Source organism: Aythya ferina (assembly GCF_964211825.1).
Source record: "Aythya ferina genome assembly, chromosome: 7".
Taxonomy (NCBI): domain Eukaryota; kingdom Metazoa; phylum Chordata; class Aves; order Anseriformes; family Anatidae; genus Aythya; species Aythya ferina.
This window is the reverse complement of record NC_140302.1, coordinates 29,578,021-29,593,739: the sequence shown is the minus strand read 5'-3', so window position 1 is coordinate 29,593,739 and position 15,719 is coordinate 29,578,021. Positions and strand designations below refer to the sequence as shown.

The following is a 15,719-nucleotide window of genomic DNA, read 5'->3' as shown; positions in this document are numbered from 1 at the left end:
TACCAGCACACAGAGCAAGCTGCTTTACGTAAGGTGTAGATAAAGACATAAAATGCAGGGTGTGGAGATTCTAACTGGGAATAAAACGCAACTTCTTTGCAACAATAGAAGTAATTAGCTAGCAAGATAACTTACCATGGAAAGGAGCAAGGCAATTAACATGGAGTCATTAAATCAAATTTTCATGTCATTGTAAAAGATACACCCAACAAGATCTAACCACAGCCTGTTGGCTTCACAGCATTCAGTCACTCAGAGGAAGAGAATCGAGTCTCCGTACTCCAGAACTACAAACTGAAGGCGTGGGAGTGGTACAAAGCCACAGCCGCCCACTTGTCCAGCAGCAGTGCAGAACAGCAGCCGGTCCATTCCTCTTTGATGACATTTCAGTGGCACTTTCAAACGCAGGGCTTTCTCTCAGGTTTTACTCACATCTTTAAATTATTTCTCTTGTTCCACGTTATGACAAGAGGGAAGTAGACCTGCCACTAACTTGTCGACTGGGGACACATATGGAAGTCCTGTTAGGATAGTCCATTGCACAGATCGAAACCACTAGGGTGCTTTTTAGCACTCTCAAACACCCCCGTCTTTTAGCCATTTTGGAAACCCCAAGGGAAGCAGTGCTGAGAAACAATCAGTGCAATCAGATTCTGTTGAACAAACGAACTGCGGAACAGGCCCTCAGTGTCCCACTGAGCTAACATGGTTTCAGCAAAGATCCTTTGTGGTGGATCCCACTGTTGTCCACCCAGCTTCTGGTCAGCACCAAACCAGCCAGACCCCAGAAGCACAGCAGCACCTGATAAACAGGAGACAGCTCACGCAATACAAGCAACACGCAGCAGAAGTAAACTGGAATTTACAAGCCCAATGAGGACATAACTGTTAGCTACACTTTAAATGACAGATCATCACCAATCAGGACATCATACCAGAACAGAATATACACACCTGTAATGATGACTGCATCTTTCATAGCACTAGTTACCAGTTACCTTTATGGACTCTTTAAACTTGTAAGCTACTTACACTGCTATTGCAGACCCAGCCTAAAACATCAACATCTAGGTTTAATGCATTCTGAGGAACATTTGACTGAAAGAACAATCAGCATAGCAGAAACCGCAGTAAGTGGGCACTTCTGAAATGGATTGCAAGAAAACAAATTGTCACTCCACATTCTTGTACCCTTTAAGCTATCAAAGTCTTATCACCATGGTACTTCAGCGTTTGATTAGCAGCTATAAAGGAGGAAAAAAGAAAAAGATTTTTCTTTGGACCACATTTAGCAAATCCTAAGGACATATATTTTTTTATTGAGGAATTATTAACAACAGTTATATTACACCCCATAGGTTCTTTAAAAGTTTATGAAGACTTGACTTCAGTGGCAGACCAATTTACAGCATGTTACAAGGGAAATAAACAGATCAGAAAACAGCAAGCACTGGATATTTTCAGTGAATGTTCTAGCCCCAGAAAACAGAAGAACCATTTTTCTTGCACTGCAGTTTGTCCCAATACAGACCTGTAAATTTACACAAAAGGCAAGACAATCCCAATCCAATCTTAAAATGTCTCAATCATTCAGTCTTTTTCCTTGACCTAACTTATTACTTATCTTCACAGCTCACAGCAGTTTCTTCAGGATGCTCTGTCTTAAATTTTTTATGAGATGGTTCTCCTGGGAGAAGAGACATGCAATGCTCTAAGGATCGCGCAATTTCATCAATTGTCCATTTGTCTTCATGAAGTGCATGCTCCTCTAGCGTAAATGGCCCGTGTTTGGTTCGGGTCAGCTCCTGCATGCTGGCACAGGTAGAGAGTTCTACAGTACAGAAGAAAAGAGACTTTAGAAGAAGTGCACGGTCAAATTTAACTATTTGCAATGTACTTTTATATGTACTTTTATATGTAGCCTTCTACATTATTCTGCTTAGCTTGAAAAGGCAGTTTGTGGAGATTCAACACTCATTTACATCTTCTTAAGTCTGAGGCGAGGAATTCCTTTGATTTCAGTAGATCTCCACTGCAGTAAGAGTTCAAAATCTGACAGGAAGTTGTCAGGAGGTTTTCCAGATTTAAATCAGAATGATGAGAGAGAAATAATGACATAAAATAAAAGCAGAACATTCTGTACAGAACATTCAAGTGACTTAGAAGACCATGTGCTATTTTCCATGCTTTTTGGAAAAGCATTTGTCCGTGTTTTTCAACATTTTTATCCTGTGCCACTCATCAGGATAATATAAACTAGGATAAGGAAAAATTCAAAATATAAACAAATGCTACGATGGGTTAAATACAAGTAGGACAGAATTACGTAATGAGGGGTTACAAAAGATAACCCCTTTTGTTTGTCAGCAACTGGAACTGACTTGAAAGTGCACAGGTGTACTAAAATATTCTTGTCCATACTTGCAGATGCAGGAGGATTTTTACTGCATTTCATACTCTGAAAAAGAGCCAGCTGGCTAGAGACTTTATCTTGGTTTGTCTTTAAAGGACTGAACACAACCCAGTATGCTCAGAAGACTGCAAAAGGAGAATCTCTGACTTGCCTAAGTACAAATAACAACATTGAAATTCATAGGGCTCTCCCACATCACTTGGTTTCTTGATCTGCAAATGTATCACTTAAAAAAATTGAAATGGCCTATCTGTTCTCCATCATGCAGTTTGATAGATATAGGGCACAAGACAAATAACTCTGTGGGAAAGCAACACCATTCACAGTAAAAGGAAAGGAGAAAGAAAACACTAGAAAAATCATCACAAACGAAGAAGTCTTTCCAGGAGATAGGGTTTATTATGTGCATGGTAATGTTCTGTGCAATCTGTTTTCAAAATGTGATGAATAATGTTTAAAAAGACAGTGTCTTTCTTCTGCCTCTTCTCACCCTTAATCTGAGTTAGCTTTAACATATGGAGGAGAGAAAAAAAAATTCCCACCTTGCCTTGCATTTTCTTGCTCAGTGCTATTCCTTGCTCCATTTTTATCCCCCAGCCCCCAGGGTCCTCCAGCAATTATTTAGCCTTCATTCCCTCATACTCCCAAGGAAAATACCCTAGTATATAAAAGCAAGTGATAGCAGTACCAATCTGCAAAATAGCACGGAAGTCTGGTGGCTAGAGATATAAAACATGGCAAGATTTTTCTATAAGCAGACACTTTCATTCCTTAAACCATCACTTTTTTTTTCATGCCTACCTTTGCCAATGTCGCTGACCAGGCTCCTGACATAAAAGCCACCACCGCATTCAACATCTGGAATGTTAATAGTGACATGGTAAACTGCCAGCACAATGTGAAATCTACTTTACATAGAGACCATGCTCCCAAACAAATGTAAAAATGCACTAAGCAAACAACCCAGTGATAAAATATTTATAGGATGCAACATCAATTATTCATCCTGTAACATATGTGCGGGTGAGATTGCTAAGCCAAGATAGGAGGGAAGGCAAATACAATGGCAACGGAACTAACTCACTAGAAATTAAGTACTTGCCGTGGTATGTTAATAAATGCTTCAGTTCTATTCATTTTAAAGGTTTCAGATGGTTGTTTTGTATTTCTAATGATGAAACCAAATTATTTCCAGAATAGCCTAAACTATCAATGTTTTTTTGTTTTTGGTTTTGGTTTTTTTTTTGTTTGTTTGTTTTTTAAGATACTGCACATAAGAAGCTCCAATAAAAGCTGCTGACATTTTAAAATTCACCTTTAACTTTCCCTGTTCTCTCAACCCTTCCCTTCTCCCTCTGCCAGCGATCAGCTGCAAGTCACCCATAAAGCAAGGCCCCAAGTAACACAGCACCAAGTTCTGTCGTTCATACCTGCTCATCATCTAACATCTGGTCCACCAGAGGACTACAGGTCAAGCAGATACTTCCTCAATGCAAAAGATTATCCTGACCTCACCTGCATCAAATATTTACAATGGTATCTTTGGTTTATTTATTAAGGTGCTTCTTAATGTACTACCCAGGCTTTTTCATGTATGACAGAAGGGTAGGATCCTGTCTCTGCAACCTAGAAAGAGGTCTGACAGTAACTGATGGTGGCCCTTGATGAATTAAGATGCCAGCAGTCTGGGCACTGGGGCAAAGGAATGGGTCAGGGGAAGTAAGGAGACCTGAGAAAGGAGTAGTGAGCTGGAGGCTGCAAAATCATGGACAGATGCAAGTAATCTCCTGGCCAGCCTCTCAGAATTTTCCCTCACAGGAAGATTACATATAATCAGCTTAACTTAAAACCAAAATATGGTGCTTTTACTGCAAAGTGAAAGTCTGCGCACGCAGGCTCACACTAAAATAAGTAGCTGAGGGAAATGAAACCCATTTCTATATCTTAGTCTCATTCTGAGTGTAAATAAGCACTAACAAACTGGGAGCGTCGCTCTATATAATAATCTTTGGCCCTTACCCAGTGTGAACAGTGGTGGCTGGAACTGTTGGAGAGAGAGGCTGTATACTCTTACTGGCCGAGCTGGCTTTGCTTCAACTGCTTCTCCTCTCTTCACCAGAGTTGATAGCCTTTCTCCATCCTTCTTCAAAGCAGAATAGCTGATCAGATAGAGCATGAAAATGCGTTACACTGTTGTAACAGAACAAGCTTCCCATCCTCCAGATCCTGTTAATATTGTACAACAGCATCCATTTTACCCTTCTAATCCTCTCCAAATGCTCACGTACAAAAAATAAAACCTAGCAAGTGCTTCTGAAATCTCCTGGACACAGAATAATCTCATTCACCAGTAGCTATGTAAACGGGAAAACAAGAAACAGTCCTCAAATTAACTCTTGCTGCATGGATTTAAAAGTGTTTCATCACTCAATTTCTAGTTTATGAAAACTAAGGGTTTCTACAAAGGGTACAAGACTTGCAGCAGCCTTTCTCATTCTGCCCCTCAGAAGCCTGCAGGACACACTCTGTTTCAGTACTGTGGTGGGGTGAGCACTGGGCATAGCTCGGGCAATGCCTGTAACTCTGCCTTGCACCTTTACTCAACGGAGACCAGGGATTTTCCTGAACAGCAACTGCCAAGTTACAGAGCCTTGTTCCACTATGGAACTTAACGTAAAATAAATAAAGAATTCAGTGATAACATGACACTTCATCAAAGTTCCAACTCTGGCCCTGAAGAAAAGACGACTATAGAAAAATCAAAAAAGATCTTGCTCAAATTACCGGAGGGTAATTTGAAAAGGTCACACAAACAGAACACCTACTGAACGGCTGACCTTACAGGGCTCGCAGCGGAACCACAGTAACCGATCCATTGCAAATGCAAAGGAAAGCATGTTAGCTTAAATCACCAGAAAAGCCATCTGTCACAAGCTAAGCACTTGCATATTGCCAGTTACCATGGCTCACCTGACTGGAAGAAATTTGTTAAACTATGGAAGCTTAAATCACTAACAATTTATTCATACTCTAAGTTTTCAGAAAACTAATTTACAGGCGTTAAAGGAACTTCCATGCTGATGTCATTAAGCCTACCCCTACCCCATAAACAAAATTAAAGCCTTGAGGCTTTCCCTTTTAATTGTAAGACAGGACAGAACAATCCAAGCCCTGCAAAAGCTGCTTAGGACTGTTACTCTGCTTTATATTCACCAGCAAAACAGGCTCCAGGTCACCATTTGTGCTTGATGTTCAAATCAGCATGACCTTCAGCTCCAAATGTTAAACTCCTAGGTCTGCCTTGCCTCTACCCTCTTGTCACAACATGACTATTTTTTTTTTCCAACAGAACTGAGTCCTGTTGGCAAGTCCTGAGAGCTGAACACTGCTCCTGAGAGTTCTGAACATTGTGGAACTTACAGCGGAGGAACTTGCATGATGTCCCCTGTAAACTTCTGCAGCACATTTTCAAGATCTCTTTTTGTTACCTGGTCTGTAGAAAGAAAACAACAACTATGTTAGCATCGGTTATTCACGTGGCACCAATGGAACTGATCACGTTCCGTAATCAGATACAAAGAAGTGGTCCCTCTTGTCTGAATTTAGATTGGATGAAAAATGCCAGCGATAAAAAACAGAATGTAGGTAGGAGTGTGAATTATCACAAGAAGAATGGAACAAACAGTCCAAGGTGATTAAGACAGTCTGGCCGCTTTCAGAAGGGCACAAGTCCCTACACACACTGTTCTGCTTTGCAACTTTTCCTCCCTCGGGACTACAAATTCATTTTTCTTGGAAACCAGGCAAAACTACAAAACTTGTCCTAGTCTAATCTGTGTTAAAGGGCTAAGAAGAATAAAATGCTCATCTTACATTGACAACTACTCTTAAGAGTACATAACTGTACTCATGGGAAAATTCCAACAGGTTACTAGTGAAAAAACACTGCATTTTTTTTTTCCTATTGAAGAAAGACTACATCTGGAACAACATACTAAATTCCTCCATCAAACATCTAACCTGCAGATGCTCACAAAGGCATGGTTACATATTAAGTAAGGCAATTTTACTGAAGAAATCCTGGAAAAGAAAGTAACTGCTTTAGGAAATCTACTCTCGAGTACACTTGCAAACCTGCCCCACTTTTATTAGAAGGCTATAACTGAAGTAGCTGGTTGCACTGGTCCTTTGAAATACTAGCAACAGGGATGACGTTCATCCCTAATTTGTTTAGAGTACAAACATAAGTTCCGTAATCAAAATGCCCTTCAGTAACTAGTCATGTGCCTCCTAAGCTATATTCTAGTGGTAGACTTGGCAGTACTAGGCTAATGGTTGGACTTGGTGATCTTGGAGGTCTTTTCCAACCTAAGCGATTCTATAATTCTATGATGTTATTAGTGTCGCATGAAGTCAACAGCATCCCTGAACATAAATAAAATTAAATTATTTATTGCCCCTTCATTATGTTTTGGAGAAGACCTGTGCTTGCAGCCCTTACAGAACAGCTGTACTTCATGCTGTAAATAAGAAGGAAGAGTTTTCTTTCCACTGCAACTTCTGAAGATGGCAATGTGGCACCTCATTTTGGCCAAGCACATTTTGCAGCCTTAGGAGCACATGCTGCCCTGAAGCGTTACTAACTGCAAGGTTGCAAGGCACACGGGTCAGTCAGGGATACTGAGAAAGAACAATGCACAGCAGAACATGGGGTAGGAATGACAAAATTGTTTGCACAGTAAGCCTGGATCATCTTCTGAAGAGGTTCTTAAATGGCTGTGCAAATCTGATAGCATTGCTGTAGTTTAGCAATGCATCACATCAAAATTACACAGAAAAATTAGCTTGACTCAGCTCCATGCCCATGATCCTGGTCTGCCTTCTTGCAAAACCCAGGCTGTTTCAGGCTAGAATTTAGTATTTAACATCTAAGGGGAAAAAAAAAATCCCCATGTGAGGAATGATGCATTAAGCCATTAACAAAGCTGTGCAGCGTGTTATCAAAGTAAATATTTATAGATGAGTTTGCTAAGATACAGGATAAATCATATTTGTCTTCTGCGATGCATCATAGCACAATCTGGTCAGTATTAAATTCTGAAAATCTCAAAACATTTTTTTTTTTTTTCCTTCCCATGTGCACTGCCTTTGTGTCAGTGGGTTGTACTGGATTCTTGCTCTCTCCTACAGCAAGCTGGTGCAGCTTTCGCCCAGCTCTCCGACGAAAAAGAATGCCCCATTAATCCAGTCCCAAGCAAACACTTTCACTATGTCTAAATTGTGTATTTGTCCCAGGCACCAGTCTGGACTCATGTCTCCGCAGAGCACACAGCCCACGCTGTGAGCCAGCTCCTTCGCTGCCGTTCAGCTCCCCCAGTCCTGCCCAGCAGAGCCATCTCCCTTCTGGCCCCGTGCCCGCAGGTCTCCCTCCCCTGGCTGTGGGCTCGGGTTTAGTAGGTTAACAGCCTGCCTTGGCAGCAAGTTCAGAGCAGCATTTGCTCACAACCCTCCATCAAGCAGGGAAGATGAACACGTTCACAAAGGCTAAATGGTTTCAGCTGCTCCAAAACGTTCTCTCCCCATCCTCTGCTCCCTGAGAGCAAGGGCCAGAGAGGTTTCTGTAGGACTTATTTGTCACAGATCCCAATCACCCTCGCTACCGAGAACTAGACTACTCTCCTCAGTAACCTAATTGCAAATGCTAAGTTTTGCTAGAAGCTGGGCTTAAACTGCATCTCTCTGCCCTTTCAGGGAGAGCCGTCCCAGGAGTAAAGACAGCCCTAGCTTCAAACAAGATGACTGCAGCTGCTCTGTGTGCACACTATTTGAAATACCTTTATTTCAGACTGTTTTCTAAATTTCTTCATAAGCCTTTAGACTGACGGTGGGTTCTATGATGTCTGCACAGGCCGTGCTTCTTCCAGTGGACCGTTCCCTACAATTCTACCAGCACCCCAAAGCACCCAAAGCTTCTGGTCTTGAAGGCTTCTAAAACATTTAGAATGATGTTTTCAGCTTCTAGGATGAACATTTTCAACAGTTATACTTCTAAACACTGATAACTGTTGACCAATTTTCCTGCTGCAATCATAAAGGAAGGGAAATAAGTTCCCAAACCAAAAGGCGCCAGCTGTGCCACAGCCTCAAGAAGCCTCCACTGAAGGGTGATCTTGCCCTGTGCTTTCTAACAAGCGATACCAGAACAGACCGCAAGATCATAATAATTAACTGTGACAGTCCAAGGGAACTACAGCAAGTGGCCTCAGCTCAGTCTGGCAGCAATTGTCTGTAACAGACAAGCAGAAAGCTGCAAGGACTACTTTTATTTATTTATTTATAAATTATTCAGGTAGCTCTATTAAACACGTTTTCACAGAATCAGCAGAACCTTTTAGAAAATCCTGAGAAATTCTGTGCTCCACGTCTGGATGCAGTCTCTGAGCAGCTGGGAGGAAGTGGGCTTCAGAACGCACATTCCTGTGAGTAGTTGCAGAAGGGCTGCAAGCGTTAACATCCTCAGAAAACTTCAGAGGAACATTAAATCCTCGGTGCTTCCAAAGTCAGCATCCAATAGCCTGGGAGCCGTACAATGCCCTAAGTAAATCTCACGTAGAAATACAAGTTCTTTCTCTGCTAAGAAAGAAACAAAAACTCTCAGAGGTTCAGGAGGGGTTAAACCCAAGCAGTTCTCTTCAACACATCCTTTGGTTGTGAGCAAGGCTATTTCACAACAGTTTGCTTTCCAAAGTGCTGTCCAGAGACACCTTGAGGACTAAAACCTAACACTTTCTTACAGCAGGAAACTTTGTTCAGGCACTTTACCCTTGGGGTTCAGTGGAGTCATTCAAGAGGAGTTTTAAACATCTTGCAGGCTGCTTTACTGCCCTCTCCCTGCATTAAGTCCCAGCCCCGGATTCTGCTGGTATTGCAGGATTTGTATTCCCTAGCAGATGCTCACCATCTCCCAGGACCCCTCTAGTTGTCAAGAAAAGCTGAAATTCGTTTGAAAAACCTGCTGTGTATGTTCCTGGAGCAGCAATTAAGATTAGGAATTGGTGTGCCACCCAGAAAGCCAAGCTGCTTTGGAGAAGGCACTGGATAAGAACAGAAATACTGGGTTTATGGAAGATGAGGAAGGAAGAAAATATAAAATACATAGCTAGCATGCAGAAAGAGAAGGGGTACACATTCTCTCATCCTTCTTTATGAGGAATTCAACTCTGATTTGCAGCAATATGGAAAGTTACTGAGGCCAATTTGACGAGAACTCCTTTCAGCAGTCATCTTCAGCAAAAGGAAGCTTTGTCCCCTACCCAGTACTGCACTGCCCCAGAAATGCCATTACTTCCCTTCATGAAACTGCATGATGAGTGGGATTGATCTCAGTTTTTAAAGGATAAGCACCTCAAAAACGTGGTTATTTTTAACCCAAATCAGTTCCCCAAGCTTACTTGCTATACAGCATAACAAAAACCTAAAGCACCCTAACAGAAGAGGTGGTGCAGGGGTAGGAAGCTAGTGTAACAGAAGCTGCCAGTGGAAGAAATGCTCATGAAAACCCTGTAAATTCTGTCTGCCATAAGCAATACACAATTAAAAAGCAAGAATAAAGTTTCATGAAAATTATTTTTTCTAATTTGACTATGGGAATTTCATCTATTTGAAATGAACACTCAGTGCACCCACAGCACTCCACTTTGACAGGTATACAAGGACTAGGGAAGCGTCCACCAGCATCAGCAAATGTTGGCTATCAGCAATTCTAATACCACCTGGATAGTTTGTCCTTTAGAAGCTTAGAGAGAAACTTAGAACTAGATCCTGAGGCAGAAGCAAGTGATTCAACATCTCTGAATAGCACTGCCTAGTAAATACAATTTACAATGACCCATCAGGTTAAAGGTGCACAAGAAACTCATCCTTGCCTGCCTCATGCAAAAAGAAGGGCTACAAAAGAAAGGAGTGGAACCCAGGCTACCTTTTCATCATGCTATTAAAAAAAAAAAAAGATAATTTACTTCATCTGCTTATAACTAGGTACCACAAACAGTGTGGGACCTATACGAGTTGCTAAGCAACCGGTTACCTATTGCTTTTTTTTCCCCCAAGGTTGAGAAAGAACTCATGGCAAACGCATTTGGTGTGTCCCTGTTTAGCCCCACGCTGTTTCTAAGACAGCCCAGGTAGTGTGGCACGTCCACTCCGACACAGTTGCACAGTCAGGATTAAGCAGAAACCTTAAACCCTTACACTATGCTCTGCGGGTCAGAACATTTCCTTTATTAGGACAGAAACTGCAAGCAAGAGCAAGATTTAGTAGGTGAATATATGCAGAGGGTAGTTTATGCCATCGTCATTTTGCACCGAGCAGTCTGTAGTTAACCAGACATCCTGGAGGGAAGATCTAAGTGCTCTTTATTCCTCCACTGGCCTTGAAGGGTGTTACTAAAAGAGCATTCATGAGACTACACACTGTAAGATGAAAATTTTACCGGACACAGCATGCCATTTGTCAGCCTGTTAAAGATTTAAGACGACACAGTCCTGCCCAATTCTATTTTCTCCCCCCAGTCTAGTGTCTGCTTTGTTTTTTTCCCCCCAACAGAAATGAACACTTGCACTGGGCAGAATTGCATGAATCTGGACTGAATTATATGAGCACTGAAGTTGAAGATGAAATAATCTTAGTTTGATTTCATGTTTAAATTTAATCCACACAGTCTCAAATATCTTTTCCACTTTTCTCAGATAGAGACCGTTTATGCCTTCAAATCACATCAAGCATATTGATTCATTTATGATTACCATAAGGTTTTTCTTCAGTTACTTTTCCTGTAGCATCCAACGTATCAGTGGCTTTGCCCAGCAGTCCAATGGCAGTGTACTTCTGGGAACGAAAAGAGAGAGATTAGTGAGCCAGCTTTTCTTGTGTTCATTTGGACTGGTTTTGGTTTTTAAATGACTTCAAAACAACAAGGACTCCAAACGAGACCTGGAAGAACACTAACTGTGAGTAAGCCAAAGTAACAACGATAAGACTGGGAGCTCAAAAGAAATTAAATCCTGCATTACATGGACCTATGACTTTTAGAAGCCCAAGGAAGAATAAAGTAATCTGATTTTTCCTATAAATACATCACTACCATAAAGAAAATAGTGTTAAAGATCCAAGTCCCTGGGGGGTGTCATAAGCCACTGTTTAAGCAAGGCACACAGAGCACCTTTCATGCAGGTTTTCTGTTTCTTTACAATCTTAAAAAACAAACAAACAAAACAAAAAAAACAAACACAAAGAACTTGACTTGTGAAAGCAAAACACCCACTTCCAAAGCAAAGCATTGCAACAGCTCAGCCGTGAAACGCAGTGACACACAATAGCCTACAGCTAGAGGAGCTGTGAACATCTGGAAGCCGGTGCAGACATCGTGACTAGCACATGGAGTGCGAGGCCACTGGGTGACATCTCTGCTTGTCATGGGATCGCAGGATATTTCCCTCTCAGGGCTTTCCCTTAAACAGTTATTTGTCAAAAGAACTCTCCAGAATGTGTGTTTGTAGCTTGCAAGAAGGAATTAGCGTGTTCCCAGGCCAGCGGCTCTTGTCTGTGTTGCATTTCACCTGTGTTCTCCTTTTCCACACTTTCACCCCAAGTTCTGCCAGGCTACAGGAATAAGGCAGAACCTGCCGAAGCTGACAAAAAGCTTCCCATGAACCAGCTGCCCATGAGACTCACTCTGTACAATGAGTTTGGGTTAAGTTTGGAGATCTTTTCGTACCTGAAGGTCCGTGCTTTGAACTACTGCCTATCCTTCTTCCTTACATTTCACTCAGCCCTATCCCCATTTCGATAGCCTAGAAGAGAACAATCAAGGCGGTCCATGCACCTAACTCCCTGTTAAGGCTTCAATTAACTTCTTCCCAATCGAGTTAATAAAAATTTGAATCCAGTCATGAAAAGATGCACCTGCCTGAAGCTGGTTGACCAAACTCACTGGAATGCATCCAAGCACACATCAGCACTCACATTTTACTCTTTGATGCAATTCATCCTTTTTCATGTACTTGGAAAGAATAAACAAGCTCAAGTAATAACAGTGTACGAATATAAATCACGTCTACAGAAAGGGACTCCTAAGACCTGTCTTGATTTTGCTCTGTGTGACAACCTGCCACTTGAATGCATTTCTTCAAGCAACTGCCATGAAATGGGAACAGCAGAAATAGTTGGACAAAAGGCAGCGGAGTGCAAACTTCAATATAAAAATAGCTATAGCCTTAATGTGGTAAGCAAACTTTTTTTTTCCTGCAGTAATATGCTGCAAAATTAGGCATTAAAAAAAATATTTTTATTTTTTTTTTTAAGTTTACTTTCTTCTGGGAAACATAGCAAAGAACAGGAAGGAATGGATGAAGGCTGCTCCACAATAAATATTTATATCAACTTTGCAGTACATCATCTGCTTTTAGGACCATAAAATTGCTTGCTCTCCGAGACATTTAATGATCTAGTTCTTAACTTTTAATAGCCCAGTTAGAAAGAGACACTATTCAGCAGTTATTTCTAGAGGTTAATAAAAAACGTGAGTAGATCTTAATTCCAACATGATGAACGGTCTTAGCAGTTCAGTAAAACTTGAAAACTGAAAACTTCAAATCCCTTCAAGTCAGACACTTCAGTTTGAATGCAGTTCTTAGTCTTAATTCTGTTTTTGGCTATGCTGCTTCAGGCTGTCCATTCTAATGACAAGCTTTATTTGACCTCCCTGCAAGGGAGAGATAATATCACGTGTTCATATGTAAACACAAACTGGAGGAACTACACAACCCAGAGCTCCAGACCCGACTGGCTCTTTAGTTTCTGCAAAAAGAAAACATAAAGCCATCTTTAAAAAGCCATCCCGAAAGAAAATCCTTAAAAATTGGTTACAAATTGCCATTCCTTAGAGAAGCCTTTAAAGAGTCACAAAAGCAGACTCGAGACAGAACCGCAATAATCCACCAAGAAGGCTGTAACAGGGCAGCAAGAATTACAGTTGGTTTACAGATCGGTCTCTGAAGTGCCCTTGGATACCTACAATTATACAGCGTAATTCCTACTGGGCACGTAGTAGGATTTACTTCCCCTGTTTAGTGTCCGGGACCCAGAGCTTGTAGAAGATGAGAGTCTCAATTTAATCTGTTGTGCCTCTTATTTTGTGTCCAAATTCAGCATTAACTCTCCTCAGCCTCTACCTCGCACTGCCCTGGGAAGCACCCAACAGATCCTGACTCATTTAGTAAGTGTTTGGTGACCTTTCCTCACCTGTGTTGGCAATCATTTCTTTCTTCCAGTTTTATAAAACGTATCTGGCAATATTCTTCCTGTACTCAAAGTACAAATCACTGCAGAACAGAGACAGCAACAGCTCACAGCCACACTGACTGCAACCTACACAACCACGGCAGGAGGTATCTCAGGAAAAGCCCAACAGATCCAGACCATGACAGGAACATCCCGGTACGAGCAGCTCGTCAGAGAACGGTCTGCCAGCTGCCAGCCCCAACACCTCTGCCCCCTGCTTATCTCCAGTGACCAAGACCCAAATCATTTAAGGACTGAAACCAGCACCTCAGCTTCCCTACGGGACTCTTCGATATGCAAGTGTAGCACATTCAAGGTTAAAATGAAGCACTCCCGGTCACAACTTAAAGCACCCTGCATTAATTTCAACTTGTGATGATGTTCTGCATGGCCCCAAAGCAGCCTCCCAGCTGTCAGAACAGCGTGACCCCGAGGGGATGCAGACCTTCAGACAACATTCAGGCAATGGCGAATCTCTCTGCTGCCTAGAAAACATTTGTCTTGATGTTATGACAACTGCAACAAGAGGCAGCAAAGTGATCAGAAGCCCTCAAGTACAAGCAACTCTTTCATTCACACTAGTGAGGAGCTGACCTCGAGGTGCTTTAGGTTGACAGAGCACTGCACTCCATCCCTGACGATATAAGGAGGAAACCGTCCTGCAGCCTCAGGGATATGCATGGTGGGAGCAGCCCCAACAAGACCAGAAAGATGGGAAGTGCTTTGGTAGCCATATGGCTGCTACCACACCTGTGATCAGGAAGGCATGCCATAAAAGCCAGGACCAGAGAAAAACAGGACCACAGGAACCCTTAAGAAACAAATTACAAACCCTCCAGTACACCTGAAAGATCAAGGGAAGAGAAATTTTGTTTTAGTCACAACTGTAGGCACAATCAAAATTCTCACAGTCAATACACATGATGCTCACAATCATGTTTTAGGAAGAGAAAAAGCATCATTTGCCTTTTTGACTTCAAATCCAATTTAAGAGAAATCCTAATACTGGGTGGGAGGGGAACGAAACTATAAACATAAAAAGAAAGAAATTACAGGACTTTGTCAGTGCACATATTTAACTGTGCACTGGGAGGAGAAAGGAGGAAGAGGAGGAGCAGGAGGAGGAATCCTCTCCTGCTTGAGGGCTCCTGCAGCCAGCAAGCCATTAGCTGCACAGGGCTGAAGCCCCTGGGCTGCCTGCCAGGCACGTCTGCCCCACTTATCAGTGCAAGTGCCAGACAGACCAGGGAACGGAACTTCTTGATTTTAATTGTTAATGTATCAAAGGGTGGTGTGGGTTTTTTTGGTTGTTTGTTTGTTTGGAAAGAAGCCAGATAGCTGAAATCTTAGATTATAGCATGTTTAAAAGCTTTTTTCAAACATGGAAACGCAATGCTTTGGAGGAGCTAGACAGCAGCACACGTAATTATGAAATAAGGTCACTAGAAGCTGTCAGGAAGATTTTAAGATGGTTCCCACTGCAAGAAGTTCCCAGCAAAGCAGACTCCCTGGAAGAGGCAGGTCGTAAGAGTTCACCCAAGGGTGACCCATTTTCTAATCACAGCAGCAACTGAATGCAGAAGTGTAAAAGGAAAGGAGAGATCCCAGCCCCTGTGCAGGAGGCTGAAAGCCAGGGAAGAGAAGCCACAGCTGATAGAAAGTCAATTTATGCAAACTGGTGCCTGCATGGGGCTGACAAGTTTGAGAGAACACACACAAAAAAAAAAATCAACAAAAATAAATAAATAATGATGAAAAAAAGTGGTCTAGGGAACCTGAAAGAAATTGGAGGCAGCACCCAGCAGGCAAACACTGACTAGAATTACTGCTCCCATGACTAATCCATTCGACCTGTATGCCTGGTGCAAGCAGTTATATTTTTGTAAACTTCAGCCAAAGAAGCCTTCAGCTCTCAGCTTTACACTGGCATTCGGTTTGTATGCGATGATTTCTGAAGCACGACTA

General features: G+C 41.9%; 1 protein-coding gene across 1 annotated transcript in view; it reads right to left on the bottom strand.

The window, feature by feature from the left end:
• Window positions 1-1,287: 1,287 nt before the first annotated feature.
• Window positions 1,288-15,719, bottom strand: part of TRUB1 (TruB pseudouridine synthase family member 1) — a 29,912-nt gene continuing 15,480 nt past the window's right edge. Inside the window, exons 4-8 of the mRNA XM_084525740.1 lie at window positions 11,219-11,300; window positions 5,834-5,906; window positions 4,433-4,572; window positions 3,215-3,271; window positions 1,288-1,831 (exon numbers count right to left, since the gene is read on the bottom strand). Coding sequence (XP_084381866.1) covers window positions 1,617-1,831; window positions 3,215-3,271; window positions 4,433-4,572; window positions 5,834-5,906; window positions 11,219-11,300 — 567 coding nt within the window. The 3' untranslated portion in view covers window positions 1,288-1,616. The remainder of the gene's footprint in view (window positions 1,832-3,214; window positions 3,272-4,432; window positions 4,573-5,833; window positions 5,907-11,218; window positions 11,301-15,719) is intronic.